The sequence below is a fragment of the Chenopodium album genome, chromosome 7 (assembly GCF_948465745.1).
Source record: "Chenopodium album chromosome 7, dcCheAlbu1.1, whole genome shotgun sequence".
Lineage (NCBI taxonomy): Eukaryota > Viridiplantae > Streptophyta > Magnoliopsida > Caryophyllales > Amaranthaceae > Chenopodium > Chenopodium album.
In genome coordinates, this window is record NC_137840.1 from 71,556,109 (window position 1) to 71,577,338 (window position 21,230).

At 35.2% G+C, this 21,230-nt stretch overlaps 3 protein-coding genes and 1 pseudogene across 3 annotated transcripts; 2 read left to right on the forward strand and 2 right to left on the reverse strand.

Annotated features, from left to right (window-relative positions):
- The first annotated feature begins 798 nt into the window (after nucleotides 1-798).
- Nucleotides 799-9,896, forward strand: LOC145638367 (uncharacterized). Its single transcript, XM_081689334.1, has 10 exons — nucleotides 799-1,077; nucleotides 3,259-3,646; nucleotides 5,002-5,208; nucleotides 5,395-5,613; nucleotides 5,791-5,851; nucleotides 5,956-6,162; nucleotides 6,971-7,062; nucleotides 8,109-8,291; nucleotides 8,377-8,513; nucleotides 9,089-9,896. Exons 1-10 carry the CDS (start codon nucleotides 965-967, stop codon nucleotides 9,309-9,311), a joined length of 1,830 nt encoding a protein of 609 aa, XP_081545460.1. The 5' UTR covers nucleotides 799-964; the 3' UTR covers nucleotides 9,312-9,896.
- Nucleotides 9,897-11,370: 1,474 nt separating this feature from the next.
- LOC145638368 (17.3 kDa class II heat shock protein-like) lies at nucleotides 11,371-12,378 on the reverse strand. Its single transcript, XM_081689336.1, has 2 exons — nucleotides 12,148-12,378; nucleotides 11,371-11,744 (listed from the first exon to the last, which is right to left on the reverse strand). The coding sequence occupies exons 1-2, from the start codon at nucleotides 12,373-12,375 to the stop codon at nucleotides 11,451-11,453; spliced, it is 522 nt and encodes a 173-aa protein (XP_081545462.1). The 5' UTR covers nucleotides 12,376-12,378; the 3' UTR covers nucleotides 11,371-11,450.
- A 1,772-nt stretch (nucleotides 12,379-14,150) lies between these two features.
- LOC145640624 (agamous-like MADS-box protein AGL62 pseudogene) lies at nucleotides 14,151-14,831 on the forward strand (annotated as a pseudogene).
- A 399-nt stretch (nucleotides 14,832-15,230) lies between these two features.
- On the reverse strand, nucleotides 15,231-18,140 carry LOC145639419 (large ribosomal subunit protein uL3c). The gene is made up of 3 exons (XM_081690659.1): nucleotides 18,031-18,140; nucleotides 16,764-17,392; nucleotides 15,231-15,784 (listed from the first exon to the last, which is right to left on the reverse strand). The coding sequence occupies exons 2-3, from the start codon at nucleotides 17,383-17,385 to the stop codon at nucleotides 15,495-15,497; spliced, it is 912 nt and encodes a 303-aa protein (XP_081546785.1). The 5' UTR covers nucleotides 17,386-17,392; nucleotides 18,031-18,140; the 3' UTR covers nucleotides 15,231-15,494.
- Nucleotides 18,141-21,230: the final 3,090 nt, after the last annotated feature.

Genomic DNA, 21,230 nt, shown 5'->3' on the forward strand with positions numbered 1-21,230 from the left:
TGATATTGAGCTAATTCCTAAATGCAAAATGAAAGCTATTATAAATGAAATATGAAAGCGGTTATGAATGGAAAATTGGTAAGACTTTGCAAATTAGATTTTTTTACTTAGAGCATGATAATTTTAGGTATCATGAGGTAAATAATAAGTTTGGAAGTGGATTACAACTTGTGTCAAGTGCTTGTGCTTCCAAATAAACTAAGTGCAATTGATGACATAACATAAATTTTCATCCCAAAAGATTTGGAAGTTGGCATAATCACGTGACAATCCATGTGTTTGATTGCAACGTGTCATCTTTAGTCATTGTATTTAGAGCAAAATTGACATTATTTGGTTCATCATTGTGCATTTGTGCCTATATATTGAAATGTTCAATGAGCCGAGTTTGGGTCAGATCGTGTTGGCCAATGTATCTCTTAAATAGAGGGTGGGATGAGGGTCCCTTACTTGATCTAACACGTCACCTCCCTTCCCCCCCCCCCCCCAATTTTTAATAATAAACAATTGTTTAATACCCATCTTAAGTATAGATACTTACGACTTAGTAACAATCTGAAATCAAAAGTGATTTTTCATAAAAAGCAAATCGAATATCTCATCCATCCTTTGACCCTTTGATACAAAGGGAGTAACTTTTATATGCTATTAGAAGCAAAACTCCAAACCTGATTAGAGCGGATTAGATTATGTCAATTACACCGACCTATTTACGGAGTAAGCAAATTGGGTCCTCGTGCTTCCAATTAAGATGCTGTGAATTAAGTATTAAGTAGTGATCAGCACATCCAATTAGGGTCGTCACTTTACCAAATTACTGCTACAAACAACAATTATTAACCCCAATTCAAGAATAAAGAATTACCCATTTTCAGGCTTCTTCTTCCCCTGTCTCTCAGACCCTTTTCTGGGTGGTCAATTGAGTCTGAAGAAGAGAGAGAAAGAATTGAATTTTACTCTAAAAATGGCGCAGCATAATAGTGGGATACCCACGATTGAAATCTACTGGTCTTTGGTTGATAAGGCTGATAAGAAATTTGCTAAGATCAGGGACTTGCCCCTTTATGAGCGCAACAGGTACAATTCTTCTTTTCTCTTTTTCTCGATTGCTGAATTCCTGATTTTAGTATTTTATAGAAATGGGTTTTGTGTTTGAATTGGGTTTTTCTTGTTATTTAATGTGTTAATCTGGGAGAATTTGATCATTTGTGTGTTGAATTATAGCATAATTATAATTTGATATTTGTGAATTGTTGGAGTTTTGATTTGGTTAAAGTGGATATTTTGATGATTGGAAGAAAGTAAGAAATGTAGGGTGTTACTGGTTTTCATTTGAGGTTTAACATCAACATTAGCTTGATTGCCTACATGAGGTTTTCGCCTTAGGTGGGTGTGATTGTTGTAACGTTGTGGACTAATGCTCTCTCATGTTGTGATAAGGCGGCTACCATTGATGTGTAGTTACTAGTTGTTGTAAGGCGTCTGCCGGTAAGGGGTAGGGAGCTTAGCCGGCAGTTAGATAAATAGTGTTATGTTTGCTATATTAGAGAGGCTGTTGTCTACATTAGACGCGAGGGCCATAAATTGCACCATGCCTTGAGATGGCACTCGTAAATTAGTAAGCCAATCCCAAATGCTGTTGGCCTCACTTGAAAGAGATTTTTGTCCATGTAGCAAAACTGCAAAACCTATTCCTAGAGACTAGAGTTGCCTCTTAGTCCCTAACATTTTTTTTTTTTTTAATAGAACTTAGTCCCTAACATTCTTTAGGAGAATAAGCCATATTGTGCCTCACAATGCTACTAGCAAATTTGATGCTATGACTTGTGCCAATGAGATCTTCTTAGACCCCTTGGATCTTAGTTGAAGTTGAGGGGAAGCCCTTGGTCTTGGAGGCTCAGTTTGGGCATAGGCTGTTGGGATTGATTTGGGTTAGCAGCTTCATGGGATTGTCTTGGGGCTTAGTCTCTTTTTGGCCTCTTGGAAACATATATTTCTATCAAGTTTCTTTTATCTCACAGCTAAGGATGTTGCCAACAAATATTTTATATTTTAATGCAAGAGTAATTATAGATCAACATGCTCGGCTATATTTCAGGTTTATTGACGTGAAATGTGATAGACAATATATTTCTTCATTATTTTTAATGTACAGGAATGCATCTTTTCTACTAATGTATCCTCTTTCATTGCTCTGGATAATACTTTTCCTCTATCAAAGTTTGTTAGAAGCCTTTAGGGGTTGTTTACAGTCCATTGTCAGCCTCAAAACTGTAATTGCCTTGGCTGGGAAAGACTCATTTTGGACTTTTGGAGGATAACAACTTGTGCTTGTTTGACCTTCCTCACCCTTGTGGAAAATCAGAAAGGGTACTAGAAACCTTTTGGGGTTACCGCTGGGAACATAAATTAGTATATTACACTAAAGTGTGAGATGCTGTAGAAAATTTTTTCTAAAGAGGTTAGAACTTGTACTTACAAAGTCTTCCCTCGACATCCTGGTAGGGCTTGTTACAAAGGTTGATATTTGCAATTATATCATAGTTGTCTTAGATGCTGGACTCACTATGGAGGATTATATGCTGACTGAAAGACGAAGATAGTATCATTTATGAGAAGGGGGGAACAATTGGACACAAGAGACGATTTGATTAAGAAGAAATTTTAAGGAATGAGGGTTTTGTTAGAGATACTATACTTGGATACACCCCTCCTCTGTGGAGTTTGATAACATTTTTGCCAAATGAATAATTACAACAAATATCCAAGAGAGAAAAGAAACAGTTTCTATTATTCCTTATATTCTTGTAATTTGATTTGTTATATATTGAACTGGAATTTGATCTTTATGTAAAATTCAATGTGCTTTATTAAGATGTTTTTCTATTTGTACAATTGAAGGATATTGTGGCTGGTGGCTAGAAATGTTGGTTTAGATTTTAGACTTTTATTTTCCCTTTGTATGGCTGTGTTAGATATTCAGTATTCCTCTCTATCATGTTTGTCCTTTTAAAGCACTAATTGGCAAGGATTAGAACACTAAGCCTACAGCAGGTTGGAGGGGAAAAATTCACAAATTCTGCTATTCTTTGCTAGATCTTACATCTTTTTCTGGCAATTAATCAAAATTTTAAGAATGAGTAAATTTCTGATGAAACTTTATGTAAGAAGAGTGAGGGGCTGAGGGCTATTTGCCTATTTGGACCCTCAGTCATTGGTTTGGTTTTTGATATGCAATAGTATATATAAATAATGCAGGTTTGACACTTATTTTTGCAAAGTATTCAAAGTATATACAGAGTTATGGAAATTTCAACAAGCAAATCGGCAGAAGTTGGTAGATGGTGGGCTAAAGAGATGGGAAATTGGTGAGATTGCATCTCGGATTGGTCAGCTTTATTTTGGACAGTATACACGCACAAGTGACGCAAGCTATTTGTCAGAATCATATGTATTCTACGAAGCTCTACTGACAAGGGAGTATTTTAAGGAGGGCATGTTTCAAGATATTAATCTTGCAAATAAACAATTGAGATTTATTGCAAGATTCATTACAGTATGTCTAGTGCTTAACCGTCGACATATGGTTCATCAGTTGGTTAATCACTTAAAGATTTTGCTTGATGAATGCAAGCGGGCTTTTCAGGTTATTTACTATTAATTTCTTCTGATACTTTATTTCTGTGGTCTTATGCTAATCTTGATAAACATTGATGAAATCGATCTCCTTAGAAAAATGTTTAGCATTGATAGGGAAATTTACAAGGAATAACTGAATATAATAAGCACTTTGTAGAAAACCACCCAGGGAAATTTACAAGGAATAACCGAATAGAATATACACTTTGTAGAAAACCACCCAACAAAATTTTCTTTGTTTTTATTTTATCTTTATATTTGCAAAAAGTTGGTATTTTGAGCATTTTGATTCGTAGTATGAGTTGAAAGTGTGATCCTAGTGGAGTTATGAATGCTCCAGTCATTACTGCTTAAACCATACAGCATACGATGGCATTTTAGGCACTTTAAGTCGCAACTCCTCAAGACAGGAGTCAAAGGGTGTTTGACGTGATTAAAGTAATGGATAAGGTGGTTCTATCCAAAGAAATTGTATTTTATTTCATTTTCTATTATATCATTAAATTTTGATTAAGTGACAAATTAGAGTTTGAAGGACTAGTGGAGTGTTTGGTGAAATGTGGATGCTGTTGGAATGTGGAGTGGTGGGACAGGAAGATAATGCTTTATGTTTCGGTGTTTCCATTGTAAATCTTGTGATAATTTGGAATAGGTCTGTCTTATAGCTCTAACCATGATGCAAATATCACCAGAGGACAGAGTATGAAGCAGAAAGTTTCATGGTGGAGCAGGAAGATTAAAACACAGATCATGTAAATATTGGAAATTTATCTTAAATAATGCTTTCCAAAGTTTTGATTAGTTTGAGAGGTATTCCATCGGTATGTATAATTCGGCTGTCAACCACTATGCTGTGGTTCCTGGGATGATGCTGTGAGATAATTAACTATTTTAGAGACTTAGAGGTGATTTATGAAAACATGTTAGCTGAAGTTTCAAGATCTATCATACCATTATATTAAGAAGAGGTTGTGGGGAAGAGATAGTTGTAATTTTTAATAGCAGCAAATTGGAACCAGAGGAAGTTGTTGCTTTGACTTAAGAAGGATGGATGTTATTTCACTGCTGTATTGATTGGTCAGTTCTTCAGTTTCATGTCTGATTTGTATCCAAGTTATGGAAGTTCAACTGTTCAAGTGACTTTTTCTTGGTATCTTGTGTGCCGTTAACAATGATCTCATAAAGCCTCCATCAACTTTTATTGTTTACTTGTCAAGTTAGATAATCTTTTACAATTATGTACTCCTCTACTCTTCTCAATTTCTTTTGGTTTTTTCTTTTTACTTTATTATCACTTTGTCAAAGGATGTACCTTATAGCAGGTAACTGATAATTTGCATGATGTCCACATTCTTTTTCTAGGAAGCTAACTTCAGAGAATGGAAGGTGGTGGTCCAAGAAGTAGCTAAATTTCTAAAAGCTGACACCAATTTTATGAACATCAGGCCTTTGAGATACAGTCTTGTTCTTGATCCTCATCCAGACACTCTACCACATGTTTCCTCATATAACCCTAAGAGAAATCTGAAATTACGGGATGCAGTACTAAGTAGCTACCATCCTAATGAGGTAAGGCCTACTTTCTTGACTTTGTTCAAGTACTATATTTGTTCAGTAAATGTTATCCTAAAGGCAGAATAGTGTAGAGGCTATTAGGTGTTATACTCTAAGTGTGGTTTATGAAACTCTTGATTATGGATATCAAGGATCCCCTTATGATCTTTTGACTCACTTGGGCTTCAAATAATTATGCAGGTTAAATATTCAGAGCTTACCCTTGACACGTACAGAATGCTCCAGAGTCTAGAATGGGAACCTTCTGGTGCATTTTACCATTCAGGAAGTGGTGCAGGCCAAGATGGAACAACAAAAAATAGTGGCAGTAACCACACACAAGATATTACTGATCCAACCCTGCCTCGTAATCCACGGAAAGCTGTCCTTTATCGTCCTTCAGTTACACATTTCATTGCGGTATGCTAATCTAAGAATGAATAATTGGATAGTGTGCAGAATTTACTGTATTGATTTGATAGTAGGTTTTCTCATGCTTGTTGAGCTGCAAACGCCTGCTTAAATTTTAAAAAAATTTGTGGCAGGTTCTGGCAACAGCTTGCGATGAGCTATCTAATCTTGCACTACTTGTGGCAGGTTCTGGCAACAGCTTGCGATGAGCTTCCTGCTGATGGTGTTCTCTTCATCTATCTATCAGGTAGCTTTGGCCTTCTGGGGACATAATATTCCTGGCTATGTTAGTTTTCCATGCTTAAAAAGGTCTGGTTCGTGCTGTCTCTTATGTAATTCAAAATCTATCAGGAAAAAGTGGGTCAGTTTTCTCACCTTCTTCTGGTGCGGGCAGTCGTCTTGGTCCTGAGAGCAGTGTCAAGATCCTCCAATCTCAGACCGCCGCCTTGCATGCAACATCCATGACTGATGGTCACAGCCCTTTATGCGGACAAAGTGAAGAAGCTTTATCAAATAGCCCCCTAGACTGCATACATATTGGGTGCCGTGGAAATGAAGGTATAATAAATCCTGTTTTTAAACCCCATGTGAATTAAGTAGCTACTCCCAGATAGATTTGAAAATATAAACCTGTATAGGTTTGTTTCGCTCTCTTTCTCTCCGGTGTCTGTTCATGTCATACTTTCGTCTGTGGAAGATGAATCTTTTAGCCTCTATAACTTTGAGGGTCAGGATTAATGTGGTCATCACTGATACACGACAATACCTTTACCAAATCCCGAGCCCAAGTCATTTAGGTCAATGTAGTTGCCAACCTAAGTGACTGCTATGCTAAAAGTAGAGGTACTAGAGGATGTTATTGTTAGCATTGCAAATCCTCAAAATCCCCTTTGTGCCCTGCAGATATTTCAATTTTTTCACCCATTTTGGAAGACACTAACCAGATAGATATTATATTATAACTTTCAGTCGATGCGTATACCTTTTGAATTGGTAAATTTTTTTTATTTTTTTATAATTTTTTTTCATTTTTATTTTTAAGCGTGTATGGCTGGAATCTATGGATAGTGGATTCAATTTTTTTTCTCCGCATGACTTCCATGTTGCCTATTCCATCTTTCTGGAATTCAATTTGCCTGTCATATCTGTCCTGCCTCTTTCAAGACAAACTGTCTCCAAGTTAGTTTGTGTGCATGTGCTTCTTTTGTACATTCACACAAGTCAATTACTTGTATGTATTATTATTAGAAGAACACTGAATAACTAAAATTAGCATCACTTTAATGAAATGCAAATTGGTTATTGATTGTTTTCTTTTGTCCTTCAAGCATAATTTTATTCATTAGTTGTCAACATTCCTTTTCAGGTTCCAGTTACATTTACCCTTCTGACTTGCTTCCATTTACAAGAAGGCCGCTCTTCATTGTCATTGACAGTGAGAGCAGTGGGTCATTCAAGGCAAGTCTCTAAGCTTCTACTTATTGATGGATCCAATGATTTGCATTTTATCCTGAAACAGTTCAGATGCATAGCTCTAAATTGGTAATTTTCCTGAAGTCACATGTTATTACAGGGATTTAACAGAGGTCCATGGTAATCTTGTTTCCATTTCTTGTAAAGGGGCTGGAGGGATTCTCAATTCATTAGGCATTTGAGGATGTGTGATAACAATTCTATAAATTTGCTTCATAATAGTTTTTATGTAGCACTGACAAGCAGACTTCCCATTTTCTTGTTCTGCCTTTGACCTTTTCTATTCTTTACACTTCACTTTTGCATAGAAAATCTACTTGATGTGTTCACACAACTTTACTGACCTGTTGTTGATGAGAGATTTGTTTGCAAGATAAAAAAAGGAAAGTATAATTTCTTATGATTGTTTCATTATTGGTGAATCACACAATTTTAAAGTGATAGCAGAACTGATTGTATAAGTTTTAAATTGAAAAATGTATGATAAGTGGAATATAGATATGTGTGATGCTGTGGTCTTGCATATGATCGCATTGGTCTTTGTGATAACTAATATAGGAATGTATGTGGACTTTGCCTTTATCTGATTTCGTCTGTGCTGACTATTAAACGTAAATTTAGCACTTTAAAGTTTAAACTGTGTTTTTAAGGCTGATACCTCACGCTTGTTTCTGGTTATTGCCTTATGATCAGAGCAATGACTTATACCAGGACCTGCCAAATTATAGGTTAATAGTTTTTTGGGTTCACCAACTTGAAATAGGTTTGTGCAAAGAGAAACATAACATCTTCTCTTGTCATATAGTGTGCTTTAAACATTGTATGGTTAACTTACAATATCTTTATTCTCAGTCGCTGACATTTTTTGCTCTGGTTCATATTTGTACTTTTATAGTTAATCTGATTTCAGACTTCTTTTGCACGGTTTTCTGTTCTGCTAGGGTTTAATTCCTAAATGCTGCAGCAATTACTTTCAGTAGTCCTCACTGATGGATGACTTGTTCTCCATGTGTTCTGTTAACTATGTGTAGATTATAAGTGGATCAGAAAAAGGAGAATCAGCTGCTATGCTTTTGTCTCCAAAGTCTTCACCCTCTACTTCCACTGGTGAATGGTCTCGGCATTTGAACGGGAGCCTGTTTACCATCTTTCTCACAGCTCCCATCCAAGCTTTCTGCCTCCTGCTGGGATCTTCTGGGTTTGATATTCAAACGGTGGGTGTGTAAACTTCTCTGCTCGTTGCTTTTCTTGAATTAAAATTTGTATTGTTATGTAGACTTATGAAATTGTTATCGCCAGGATTTGTATGATACTGCCGACAAGCTTCTTTCTTCTTCTCTAAATGACTGGGGGTTGACTTTAGCTACATCAGGTTCTCTTGATCCTGTTTGGTCCCAAGTTTTCTGCGATCCATTCCTCAGGCGACTCCTACTTAGGTACGGTTTGAATTTGTCCATTCTTTTGTTACTCAAATGACATATATATGTGGATTGATGCATTTGCACTAAACTGAGTTAAACCTTATCGATTCAGTCTTCATAAAAGGATATCTAATCTTGTAAGGCTACCTACATTCAGATTTCAGATGATTCAGACCCTGATATATACTAGATTGTTGTTGTTATTGTTGCTGTGACAATGTGGTTTTTTGTCTTCAGCAAAGAGTGACATTAACCTAGACATATGTTGAAGATACTTGACAGTTTTTTGAACTCATATTTGTTCACGATTTAATATTATTGCAAGGCATATGTAAGAAACTGTCCTAGATCCTTCACCCTGGTTTGGTTATAGGCTCAAATGAGTCAAATCCTTCTTTCATTCCATATCTTGCTCCTTTTTTCTTTTTTCTTTTTTTTTTTTTTTTTTGAGCCTTTTCTATCCATTGTGTACCTGACTATAGATGATATCTGCTGCACAAGAAACTCATTCACCCTGGTCTCTGATTGCAATCATTATGATTACTGTTGTTCAATTCAGCTGACTGAAGTGTTTCTTTGTCACATTGCAGATTCATATTTTGCCGTGCCGTGCTTGCCCTCTATGCTCCTTCACATGAGAAGGCTGAATTCATTCCCCAGTGCCTGCCTTCTCTCCCTGAATTTGTTCATCCCTCATCACGTGCAATTCAATCTACAATTCTGCAAATTGCAAATGTGTTTGATGCCAGAAGCAGTTTCATCTTTTCAGAGGATTTAATACCTCAAGAAAACAGTCACATTTCTCAAGAATAAGGTAATTATGAAGCACTTTAAACTGCTCATCTAGGTTATAACATGGTAACTAGAGCACCATTCTTTATGCTTAAGATGCTGACATCTTCTGCAACTGTCTCCTCTTGTCTGTCATTACAATTATGAAGCACTTCTTTTGGCCTTTGTCTTCTGTTCTGTTTCGTTCTGGTTTTGTCTAAGGTCAGAATCGAGCCTTCTATGTCAAGGACAATGTTTGGTAAATAATAGGTTCAGAATGGATCGCCACAATTCCCTTAGGATGATAATTTGCTGCCCAAGGGGTCGAACTCAGGGAATGACTCTAAACCAGTCTCATACACTCATTTGTACTTAGCTTGACAACCAGGTTATTGCTTCATTTAGCTCCTACTTAAAATTCGTGTTGGCCGTTGGCAACTTTCAAAGTTCTAGTGCTTCGGTTTTAGGTATTGAAATGTAAAGCCTCATTTTTTTTAACAGTATTGATGAATCTGCTCTTTTTTTTTTCCCCTCCAAAACTTCTATATTTTTAGTCGCTTTATTCAAAATGTATATACTCCGTATAAATGATTTTTTATGGCGTGGTTTTCTTAATGATCTTCATGATATTCTGGTATTTCTAAGATTGATAAGCATGTTATTATAGTACTAAATAATTTATAATGAAATTATGATCTTTATTGCAATATTTATTTAGCAGAGTTTATGGCAACTTTTGTGATTCCATGATATTTTTTTTTCTATTGCCATAGAGTGATAGAGTTATTTACCGAAGTTTTGTGACTTGGTGCCCTATAAAAACATAAATTAGGAAAATTGTGAAACTTGCCCTTATTTAAAACATATTCTATATTATTTATTGAAGACTTTTATCAATTTATGTAATTGAATAGGTAGGGTATATTTTCTGGTTTAAAATTTTCCTCTTTTTTTTTTTGACATAAGCTTAACTGGTTTAAAATTTTCATGTCGGTAATAGATTAATAGTATAGAGTAATGTACGAAGTATTAGTTAGAATCCATAAAAATATTAATTAATTAATTAATTGTGCTCTTGGACTTTTACTTTTGTTTGCATATGCTTCCGTATTACTCTTTAGGTTTGGGAGTTTTTCGCCTTAAAACATAACATACTTGAGTAGAAGAAAAGTATCAATTAAATTCAGTAGTGTCATTCATAAACTTTAAGGAACGTACATTGATTAATTAGAATGAAGAGAAAATGTGCATCAATACAATAAGAACTAAATAATAATAAATAAAAAATAATATATATATATATATATATATATATATATATATATATATATATATATATATCTTTAAAAGTAACAAATTGCAATACTTATTGTATTTTGATAAATTGTTTATTCAATACGGGACTAGTTTTTGATGCAAAGCCGGGGGCAGGAAAGTTGATGCAAATACGGGACTAGTTACTACCAAAAAAAAATAAAAATAAAAAAAAAAAAAAAAATTGGGTACATACATCTTAGGCTACATGTAAGCCGCATATAATACCAAGACATAGATAATAAAAGGAACAAGGAGAAATATCACCGGCGACAGCAGTTTTGGCAAGATCACCGGCACAAATATTAGACATGCCACCACTACGGCAAGCATAAGTATAAATACAGACATTTTTCACGATTACCACCTTAAAATATTGGTTTTTTTTTTTTTTCTTTTCTTGAGTAGTGAGATAATTAAGAGGTACAAATTGTTTACATGTTATGTAATAAACTCCTATATATAAGACTTTTACCCTAAACCCTTCACTTAAAAAAGGAAATATTAATATTTTCCTTAAAACCATACATTAGATTTAATTTCCTATAATTATACAAAAGATATACTTCGAATTTTTTTTATTTTTTACAGTATTTTTTTTATTAGAGTTTTTATGTCATAAAGGAAGAAATTAACCCGTTGAGATGGAGTCCATAATAATCAAGTCCAAATAAAAAGCATGGAATTCGCCCCTAAAGCATGTACTATTGTAATAAGATGTACTATCGTCTATTATCAATCCACAACATGTTACATCAATAAAATACATCCATGTAATAAAACACAATACATACATTACAAAACCAATAATTCAATGATTTCAAGAATACTGTTGTATACATAAACAAAGAATGTTATGTCAATTTATCAAGTAATGGTAATATTTGTAAGAGAGTTGGGATTGGACTGTTCAACATCAGCAAAAGACAGCTGCTTGTTAGTCTTGGCAACAATAATGGAAAGCACTCCATCTTTGTAAGCTGCCTTGATATCTTCATGGTTAGCATCTGCTGACAATGTAAACTTCCTCATGTACCTTGCTCTCCTCCTTTCTATCCTTATCACCTTCACCCCCTCGTTCCCCGTTGTCGTCGGTTCGCCGATGATCTGCTTCTTTTTCTTCTTTCCTGATACATGAAGTATCCCTTTTTCTACCTTCACCTGTCAATGCAAATATGTGTTGATATTTACATTTGTCAAATATGTGCCCAAGTAATTCTTGGCTTAATAATAATTTCAACACAACATAATCTATATTTTGATTATATTTTTGATGGGGTGATCTATTGCTCTATAGTTAAGTACAGAATTCTATTGATGAATTATTGAAGTGGACCAATTCTACAACCTATATAATATCTTTGTGACTTTACAGAAAGTAACGTGTATCGTTTCAATTTTATCTATCAGATGTCTCCAAATAGACACGCGTAAATTGTCATGCATATGTTTTTATACTTGATACATTTGAGAAATCAAGGAATGAATATATCCTATTACATGAACAAAAAAACGAGATCGAAAACGGGTAATAATAATTAATGTAACAAGAGTGGTTACATACCTTAATGTTGTGAGCATCAAGACCAGGCATATCAAGAATAAAGGAGTAAAAAGAAGGGTGTTCATAAATATCAGCTGGTGTTCTCAATGTTGTCTTCTGTTGATCATTCTTCTTTCCACCATTCATCTTCCCTTGATTATCTCCTTCTGCTTCATTATCTTCCCTTACATAATCATGATTATCATTCACTAATCCTATTTTCTCCATTTCTTTTGCCACTTCCTCCATTAATCTTATTATTATTATTTGACTTAGGATTAGTGTACAACATCATCATCATATATAGGCAAGTTTAATAGAGGTATCTAGAATATATTATTTTATAAGTTGGCCTGTTCTATATATGCTTCTAAATAATGTTACATCAAATTGTGATATGCTGCCATGTTCTATGCTTAGCTTTCACCTTTGTGAAGACTTGGTTTTTGAAAAGCATTTTTCTCCAAAATATCATCACTTTTTTATGTATTTGATTTTTACTTAACTTATTAGAATTTATTTTATATGAACTTGTGTTAGAATCCGTTAGACCTTATTAGAATTTATTTTAGTTGCAACTCGTGTATCTCTTATATATCATCATTATTAGAATTTATTTTTCCTAAACAGGCGGGCCTTAGCATTGCAATAATGCAAAGTCAGCTTATTGGGTGGGTTGGAGCGGGTTAATATTAGACGGGCCAATAATTAAATGAAAAAGAAAATTTTAATTTTGATGCTATATTATCCAAGTTCAATGTCCACCAAAAAAAAAAAAAATGATTTTACTCGTTTAAAATTTTTAATCATCTTTCTCTTGTACTATTCAATGTGAACCGCGATTTATGTATGTTTTCACATCATATAATTCCTATAAATATTATTCGCTTACATATGTAATACAGAGTAATATTTTATTTATCGTATCATTGTATTAAGAAGGTGCGATCTCTAAAACAAGGATGGGAATACATTTAAAGCAATTGGAAAAATGTTTCTATTGAAGTCAACCGGCAATGGTATAGAGTATAGACCACAATCCAACGACGGAAGTTGTTTAGAGGGTTGTAAAGGATAGGTAATGAATAAGATGAAATACAATTGCACGGTTAGAATATTAACTCCCAAAGTTTTACGTACCGAGTAAAATCTAAGCTAGCGAATATTTATTATCTCAACACAATAAGAAACATATTAACAAGATACGAGATTTATAGTAAAAAAAAATTGAACCACTTTTAATGGCTTAAAACACACACGCCTTAAAAAAAACCTTAGAAATTGTTTGAATAATTAATCAATATTAATGTACATTCACCCTTAAGGCTACATATATTATTACCCAAAATGAATTACTTGTATATACATATATAAAGCATAGTTTAGCCGATAGATCCTAACATAGGATTCTAATAACTTCAAATTCAATGTCATTGTCTAAATATGAAACTTTCATGGCTTAGTTGTACAAATGTAACTATGTTGTTTTACACAAAAACCAAAATTAAAAGTTGAATATGTCTCATATAGTCATGTAGTAACACCTACATACAATAAAAGCAATAAAGAATTTACAAGGTAACGAAGGGGGGAAAAAAAAAGTATTTATAATACTAGAATTAAGGGGAATCCCAAGTTCAAACATAGTAATATGTTATTTCTAATAACTGAAATAAATACACACATAATTGAAACATAATTGACTTTTAAAGGTCAAATGCTTCTCTATGTGTTTTGGTTGTTTTATGATTAAATCTATCTGGTTTAATTCACAGTGAACATTTGATGCACAATGCTTACAGACTAAATGATATTATTAAATCTCCATAATGAGAAAAATATTAATTAGATAAGATATTTTAAACTCCTAAATCTGCAATAATTGGTAAAGAAGTAATGAAATTAATTTTAAAGCCTCATTAAGAACCACACATTACCCTTTAAATACCCCTTCAAGTTAACCTCATTTCTTACCACTTACACAAATTAGCTTTGTCATGTCTATTCTTTCCAATTCTTCTAACATGGCAAAGAAGGAATCAAGAGGTCGCCAAAAGATAAAAATGGCTAGGATTAAAAACCCGAGTCATAGACAAGTTACCTTCTCAAAACGCCGTCTAGGGTTGTTTAAGAAGGCTAGTGAAATATGCACTCTTTGTGGTGTAGAAGCCATTATAATTGTTTTTTCCCCTGGCCAAAAAATTTTCTCTTTTGGATACCCAAATGTTGATTCTATAGTTGATCGTTACCTTAGTCGTAACCCTACAAGTCGACAAACATCGAGCAATGGTACCAAATCTGAAGGCGTTGGTGGTCAACAAAGCTCTACTATGCGCGAACTCAACTTGCAGTTAACCAAAATTCTTGATCTCCTAGAGACTGAAAAGAGTAGGGGAGATGTGTTTAACAACTTAAAGAGGAAGCCTAACCAATGTTGGTGGGAGGCGCCTATCGATAAACTTGGCTTGCATGAACTCGAAATTTTGAGTGCTTCAATGGAAGATCTTAAGAAAAATATAGCTAATCAATCTATGTTTCTTGAGAAAACACTTTCTTCTTCATCAGCTTTAGGCATGAATAAAGGTAATGGCGCCGGAGTTTCTGATCAACAACATTTTGACCTTAAATCTATTGAGGCCAAAATTGAAGGGTTTGCTCTTCCTGATCATCTAATTGGCACCTTTCATGCACCAAAATTCTTCTGATATTGCCTCTGTTTTTCTGTTTATTGACTAGAATCTCACTAGTCCTACCTACTGGTTTTGTTTCCTCATTTTCGCTATGGTTGTTTTTTCCTCTCTTATGCTATGGATGTTTTTTTTTGTTCTTCCATGTTGAAATAATTTCATATCAGGAAACTATCTACAAGTTCAGTATGTAATAAATTTTCTTCATGCAATAAAAGTAGCAGAGATTCTTCTATTTGGTTTTGGCTGTCTATATATCACTCCTACTGTTACATTTTGCCTAAATCTATCATTTACTGACAGCTACTCATATTAATTACCATTTTTCGGTCACCTTATTTTGCTATGATTATTATTGCAATGATTTATATCAAGGCCATAAAGTATTGAAACTTAAATATACAAGCTAATGGCATGTGCAATCAGAAAAGTAGTGTCATAAAAATATCTTACTGTCATCGAAATTGTTTGAATCTCCGAATTTCATGTGTTTAACTGATATTGCTAAATGAAGAAGATCAATAAATACAGAAAACGGGAATGACAATAAACCAATGTTAACAGACAAGACTCATGAGATATACAGCGAAAATTACAGCATGCTCTTTGTTTTAACATAAGATCAGCAAAAGATCTACAGCCGTAAAAAACATAACTAAAAAAAATAACCTTCTACATGGTCTAATTCTTTGGAATGTTTTTGCCGACAATCTTTGCTGGTGCTAGCCGCAAGAGGTTTCCTGGTTTACCAGGTAAGGCCCCTTTGATCATGACAACACGAAGATCAGTGTCAACCTTCATGATCTTCAGCTTACGGATCTTTGTTTTTGTTCCTCCCATCCTTCCAGGCATTTTCTTGCCTTTGTATACGTGACCTGGAGTTGTTCCAGCTCCAATGGATCCTAAGGCTCTATGACTTTTCGATCCGTGAGTCATAAGACCTCTCTTGAAGTTGTGCCTTTTGATTCCACCTGTGTACATAACATATTCAGAGCAATGCAAATTTACTCTGCATCTTTGTGACCAGGGTAGCATGATGAACTCATATCAATAATAGACAGCTAATACACAGGCAGAGAGACAATATGATAACTGATTAACTGATAAGAGATACATGAGATATCAAGTCAACAATTACCAACGACGCCAAACCAAGTACTACGTACAGAAAATCTATTATCTATCAAGTCTTTTGGTTTCTGGTTTTTGGTATTTGACGATATTGTGTACAGATGCAACTTGGATCTGGGAACAAAGCAGACAGCGTGTATGCAGATTTAGGAGGTTCTGTTGCCAGCTGCTACATGTAGGTAAACTAGAAGGTTTGGTTGAGTGTTTAAGCTGCTTGTGTGGAAGAACAAGCTGCTAATGCTGTTACTTTAGAGCACACTGGTTTACACATTTCATCATCAGATGATCAAAAAATAGCCTTGGGTGCACCATTGCACCCAGGTGTATTGAATCTTCAACAGTTGCTATGGTATGCTATTGCTATATATTGTGAAATATAAGTGGCATCAGTATCAGGTAAGTTATTTGTGTTTGGTGTCCTTCCTAGGAAATTCATGAGGGGAGAATATAAAGCCTTCCTTGTTGTTACATTCTAAGTACCTAGCTCCATTTTTTGAATCAGAAAAGAGTTATCATTATTCCTAGACTAGACGCGTCCTAGTCGCATCAAAGCCCTAAGAACCACTCGAAGACAAAAACATGTATAGGCTATGTTGTTACATTCTGAAGCCCATCTTTGGACTGAAAAACCTATAAAACAGACTTCCTTGTTGAAGGTAAATTTCAGACAAATGTCAAAATGTTCAACAAGTTTTAAAGGTAGACCAGTAATTACTTGCACTCATCAATTAACCTTATCAGCAATTGTAAAACATACTAAAGACAATTGGCAACAAGATAAATATATTGGAGAGAGCATGAGTGAGAGAGAGAGAGAACCTTGGAACCCTTTTCCGATGGTTGTACCAGAAACATCCACCAGATCACCTTCCTTGAAGAGATCCTCAAACAATATTTTCTGACTAGGAGTGAAGTCATCTACAGATACAAGCCGAAACTCCTGAAGATGACGCATGGGAATGATACCAGACTTGTTCAGGTGCCCAAGCTCAGGCATGGTGAGCTTACGATCCCTAACCCTCTCGTAACCCACTTGCACTGCATTGTACCCATCTGTCGACTCCGTCTTCACCTGAGTCACTATGTTTCCCTCCTTGAACCCTACCACAGTGACAGGAACTACAGTACCATCCTCCTCGAAAAAACTCATCATTCCTAGCTTAGTACCCATGACACCAACCCCAGCCTCCACACTCATCTTAATCTCCAAACCCCCAATTGCTCTTCTTAGTGGTGTAGACCTAGGGCTGACAGATTTTAGTTTGATAATCTGATTGGGGGAGCAAAGAAACGACGAAGACAGACGCAAGGACTGAAACTTAGGAGTACCCATGACCGAACATGACGAAGATACAGATTTTGAATTGTACAAGCTCCGTTTACTGCTTGAATAAGTGCAGCTACTACTTTTTACAGACAATGTGGGTGAGATTGCTGCCATGATGGCACTGTAAACACAGAAAAACCCACAAAAATTGAACCCAAATCAATTAATGTTCCAAGGAAAATGCAGCAAGATGTCAAATTCGATTTGAACACGAAAATCTAAGTCTTGAAGCAGACAATATCACAAACTGTATACAAGTATATAGAACAACAAAATGGGTAAATTATAATTAGAAAACCAAACTACTTAACAAAATTATTCAAACAAACAATAGTTATCCCACATTTCAAACTAAATTGAACCTTAATAATCATCTGAGCTGATAGAAATAACAAATTTTCAGGAAATTAATACAAACTACCCCATCAATTAGGTGAAATATGCACAATTTCAACAACTCCCACTAAAAATATATAGAATTACCCATGTTCTAAAAAGATAAAAGAAAATTTCGTAACACCCAGATAAAAAATTCAAGCATAGAATGATAGAATCAATTAAAAAGATCCCAAATTCGAGAAATTTTGCCAGTAACTATAAATTTTAATGACCCAATAGAGAATTACATTAACAAGAAATTGAAAATTTAGAGCTTACAAATTATAATTCTAGAAGTAAAAAATCAAAAATGGGAAGTAGGAGAGAGAAAAAAAGCAAGAAAAAAAATGCAGAAAGCAGGAAGAAATGGAGGAGGCATACCTTTCTGCAGTGAGCAACTTTGGAAGTTGAAGAGAAATGAGAGAAGGAAGAGGATAATGAAGATAGATAAGGAATAATATGTCTCGTGATTTGCACGTGGTTTTGTATCGGTCTAGCCCAATTACTTTACTTTGTGTTTTGGACTTTTGGTTATTTGTATTGGGCTAGTGGTTGAATTATAATTTTGTCATTTTGAAAGGTATTGGTGAACTTAACTTGGGAAGAGGAGAACCTGTTTTGTACATTCGGGTGTACGGTATATCCGGGTAATTTACTCATTAATTGTTGCTCATTTAATAAATGAGCATTTTTATGCTTATTTATTAAATGAGCAAAAACTGATGAACAAATTATCCGAGTGTACCGTACACCCAGGTAGAGCTGTCAATTCGGGTAAACGGGTTGGGTTGGGTCGGGTAAGAGTGGGTCGGGTCGGGTCAATTCAGATTAATTCCATAACCTATGCGGTTCGGGTTTGGGTCGAGTCATGCTTGAGTCGGGTCACGTCGGGTCATACTTCTTACCGAGTTTGGGTCGGGTTTAGGTCTGGTAAATAACAGGTCGGGTTACATTCAGGTCGGGTTTAATTCGGGTTTTCACGGGTTAAAACAGGTTAGGGTAATTCTCGGGCTCGGTTCAAGTCAATAATTTGCGGGTTAGAATCAGGTCGGGTCATTCTCGGGTTTGAGTCGGGTTCGGTTCAAGTCAATAATTTGCGGATTATAATCAGATCGGGTCATTTTCAATTCGGGTCATTCTCGGGTTCAAGTTGGGCTCGGTTCAAGTCAATAATTTGCGGGTTATAATCAAGTTGGGTCATTTTCAAGTCAGGTCATTCTCGGATTCAAGTCGGGTTATGTTCAAGTCAATAATTTGCGGGTTACAATAGGTCGGATCATTTCTAAGTCAGGTCATATTCGGGTTCAACTAACTATAAATAGATAATTATCATTTTTACCAAACTAATTATTTCCTTTGATTGTAATATATATGACAATATACTAGGGAACTATAGTCTATAATTTAGGAAGATAATTATCTCCTTTGACCATACAACAAATAATATATTATATTTAACTCTTAAATTTGAAGATGATGCTCCTTTCTTTTGCTGGCCTAAACCGACTTGGTCTCCCTAAGCTAGACAAAATGCTTTGATCAACAATAATAAGGTGGTCTAAATTGCATTTAATTAAGGTGATTTGAAATCGGGTCAGGAACAATTGGGGTTGAATTTAGGTCGAGTCAATAACAAGTCGTGTTAATTTCGAGTCGGGTTAGTAACAGGTCGGATTGATTTTTTGGGTCGGGTAAGTAATACAAGTAGGTCTGGTAAAATTCGGGTCGGGTCAATAACAAATCGGGTTGAATTTGGGTCAGGCCAATAACAATTTGGGTTGATTTCGAGTCGAGTTTGTAACATGTTGTGTTGAATTCGGGTTGGGTTAGGAATGGGTCGGGCTGAATACAGGTCAGGTTTGTAACAAGTAGGGTTAAATTCAGGTTTTGACGGGTTAAAACGGGTTAGGGTCAATTTTGGTTCAAGCCGAGTTCGGTGCAAGTTAATTAAATTGGCTGTTGTAAACCGGTAAATCGGTGCAAGTTGTAAACCGGTAAATTGGTCGTTTAACAGCAAATTGAATGGTTCCACACACCCAACTAGACTCTCGTATGGTATTAATGACCTTGGTAAACATTTTGACAATTTTTATTTTCGGGCAAAAAAAAGTCAAAAAATTTCAAAATTGAAACCTAAATATCCACGCTTTTTTAGAAACTTTTGAGGTTTCAGGGCCCGGTGTCGAAAAGCCTTGAGATTTTAGGGGAATACATCTCGGGGTCATATAATGACGTTTGGAACCATATATGATTATTATATGTTGTCATAAATGTTCCTGGTAGGCTTGACTTAATGAAATCTGTGCAAGTTATAAACCGGTAAATAGGTCGTTTAAAGGCAAATTGGATGGTTGCACCCACCCAATTGGACTCCCAGAATGTATTAGGGATCATGGTAAACAGATCGGCAATTTTTATTTCTGGACGGAAAAAAGTCAAAAAAATCCAAAATTGAAGGCTAATATATCTACATTTTTTGAGAAAGTTTGGAGGTTTCAGGGACCAGTGTAGAAAAGTCTTGATATTTTAGGAGATAAATCTCGGGGTCATATAATGCCGTTTGGAACCATATATGATCATTACATGTTGTCATAAATGTTCGTAGTATGCTTGAGTTAATGAAATCCGTGCAAGTTGTAAATCGGTAAATTGGTCGTTTAAAGGTAAATTGGATGGTTCCACTAACCCAATTGGACTCTCGAACGACATTAGGGACCACGGTAAAAATTTCGGCAATTTTTATTTCCGGGCGAAAAAAAGTCCAAAAATTCCAAAATTGAAGACTAATATCCACGCTTTTTAAGGAATTTTGGAGGTTTCGGGGCCGGTGTCGAAAAGTCTTGAAATTTTAGGGGGTATATATTGGGGTCATATAATGCCGTTTGGAACCATATATGATCATTATTTGTTGTCATAAATGTTCGTGGTAGGCTTGAATTACTGAAATCGGTGCAAGTTGTAAACCGGTAAATTGGTCATTTAAAGGCAAATTGGAAGGTTCCACCCACCCAATGGGACTCCCGGACGATATTAGGAATCATGGTAAAAATTTCGGCAATTTTTATTTCCGGGCGAAAATAAGTCATAAAATTCCAAAATTGAAGACTTATATACACGCTTTTTGAGAAATTTTGGAGGTTTCGGGGCACGGTGTCGAAAATCCTTGAGATTTTAGGGAATACATTTCAGGGTCATATAATGACGTTTGGAACCATATATGATCATTATATGTTGTCATAAATGTTCGTGGTATGCTTGAATTAATAAAATCGGTGCAAGTTGTAAACCGGTAAGTTGGCCGTTTAAAGGCAAATTGGATGGTTCCACCCACCCAATTGGACTATCGGAGGGTATTAAGGACCATGGTAAACATTTCGGCAATTTTTATTTTTGGGCGAAAAAAAGTAAAAAATTTCCAAAATTGAAGGTTAATGTCCACGCTTTTTGAGAAATTTGGAGGTTTTGGAACCCGGTGTCAAAAAGTCTTGAGACTTTTGGGAATACATATGGGGGTCATATAATGCCGTTTGGAATTATATATAATCATTATATGTTGTCATAAATGTTCGTGGTAGGCTTGA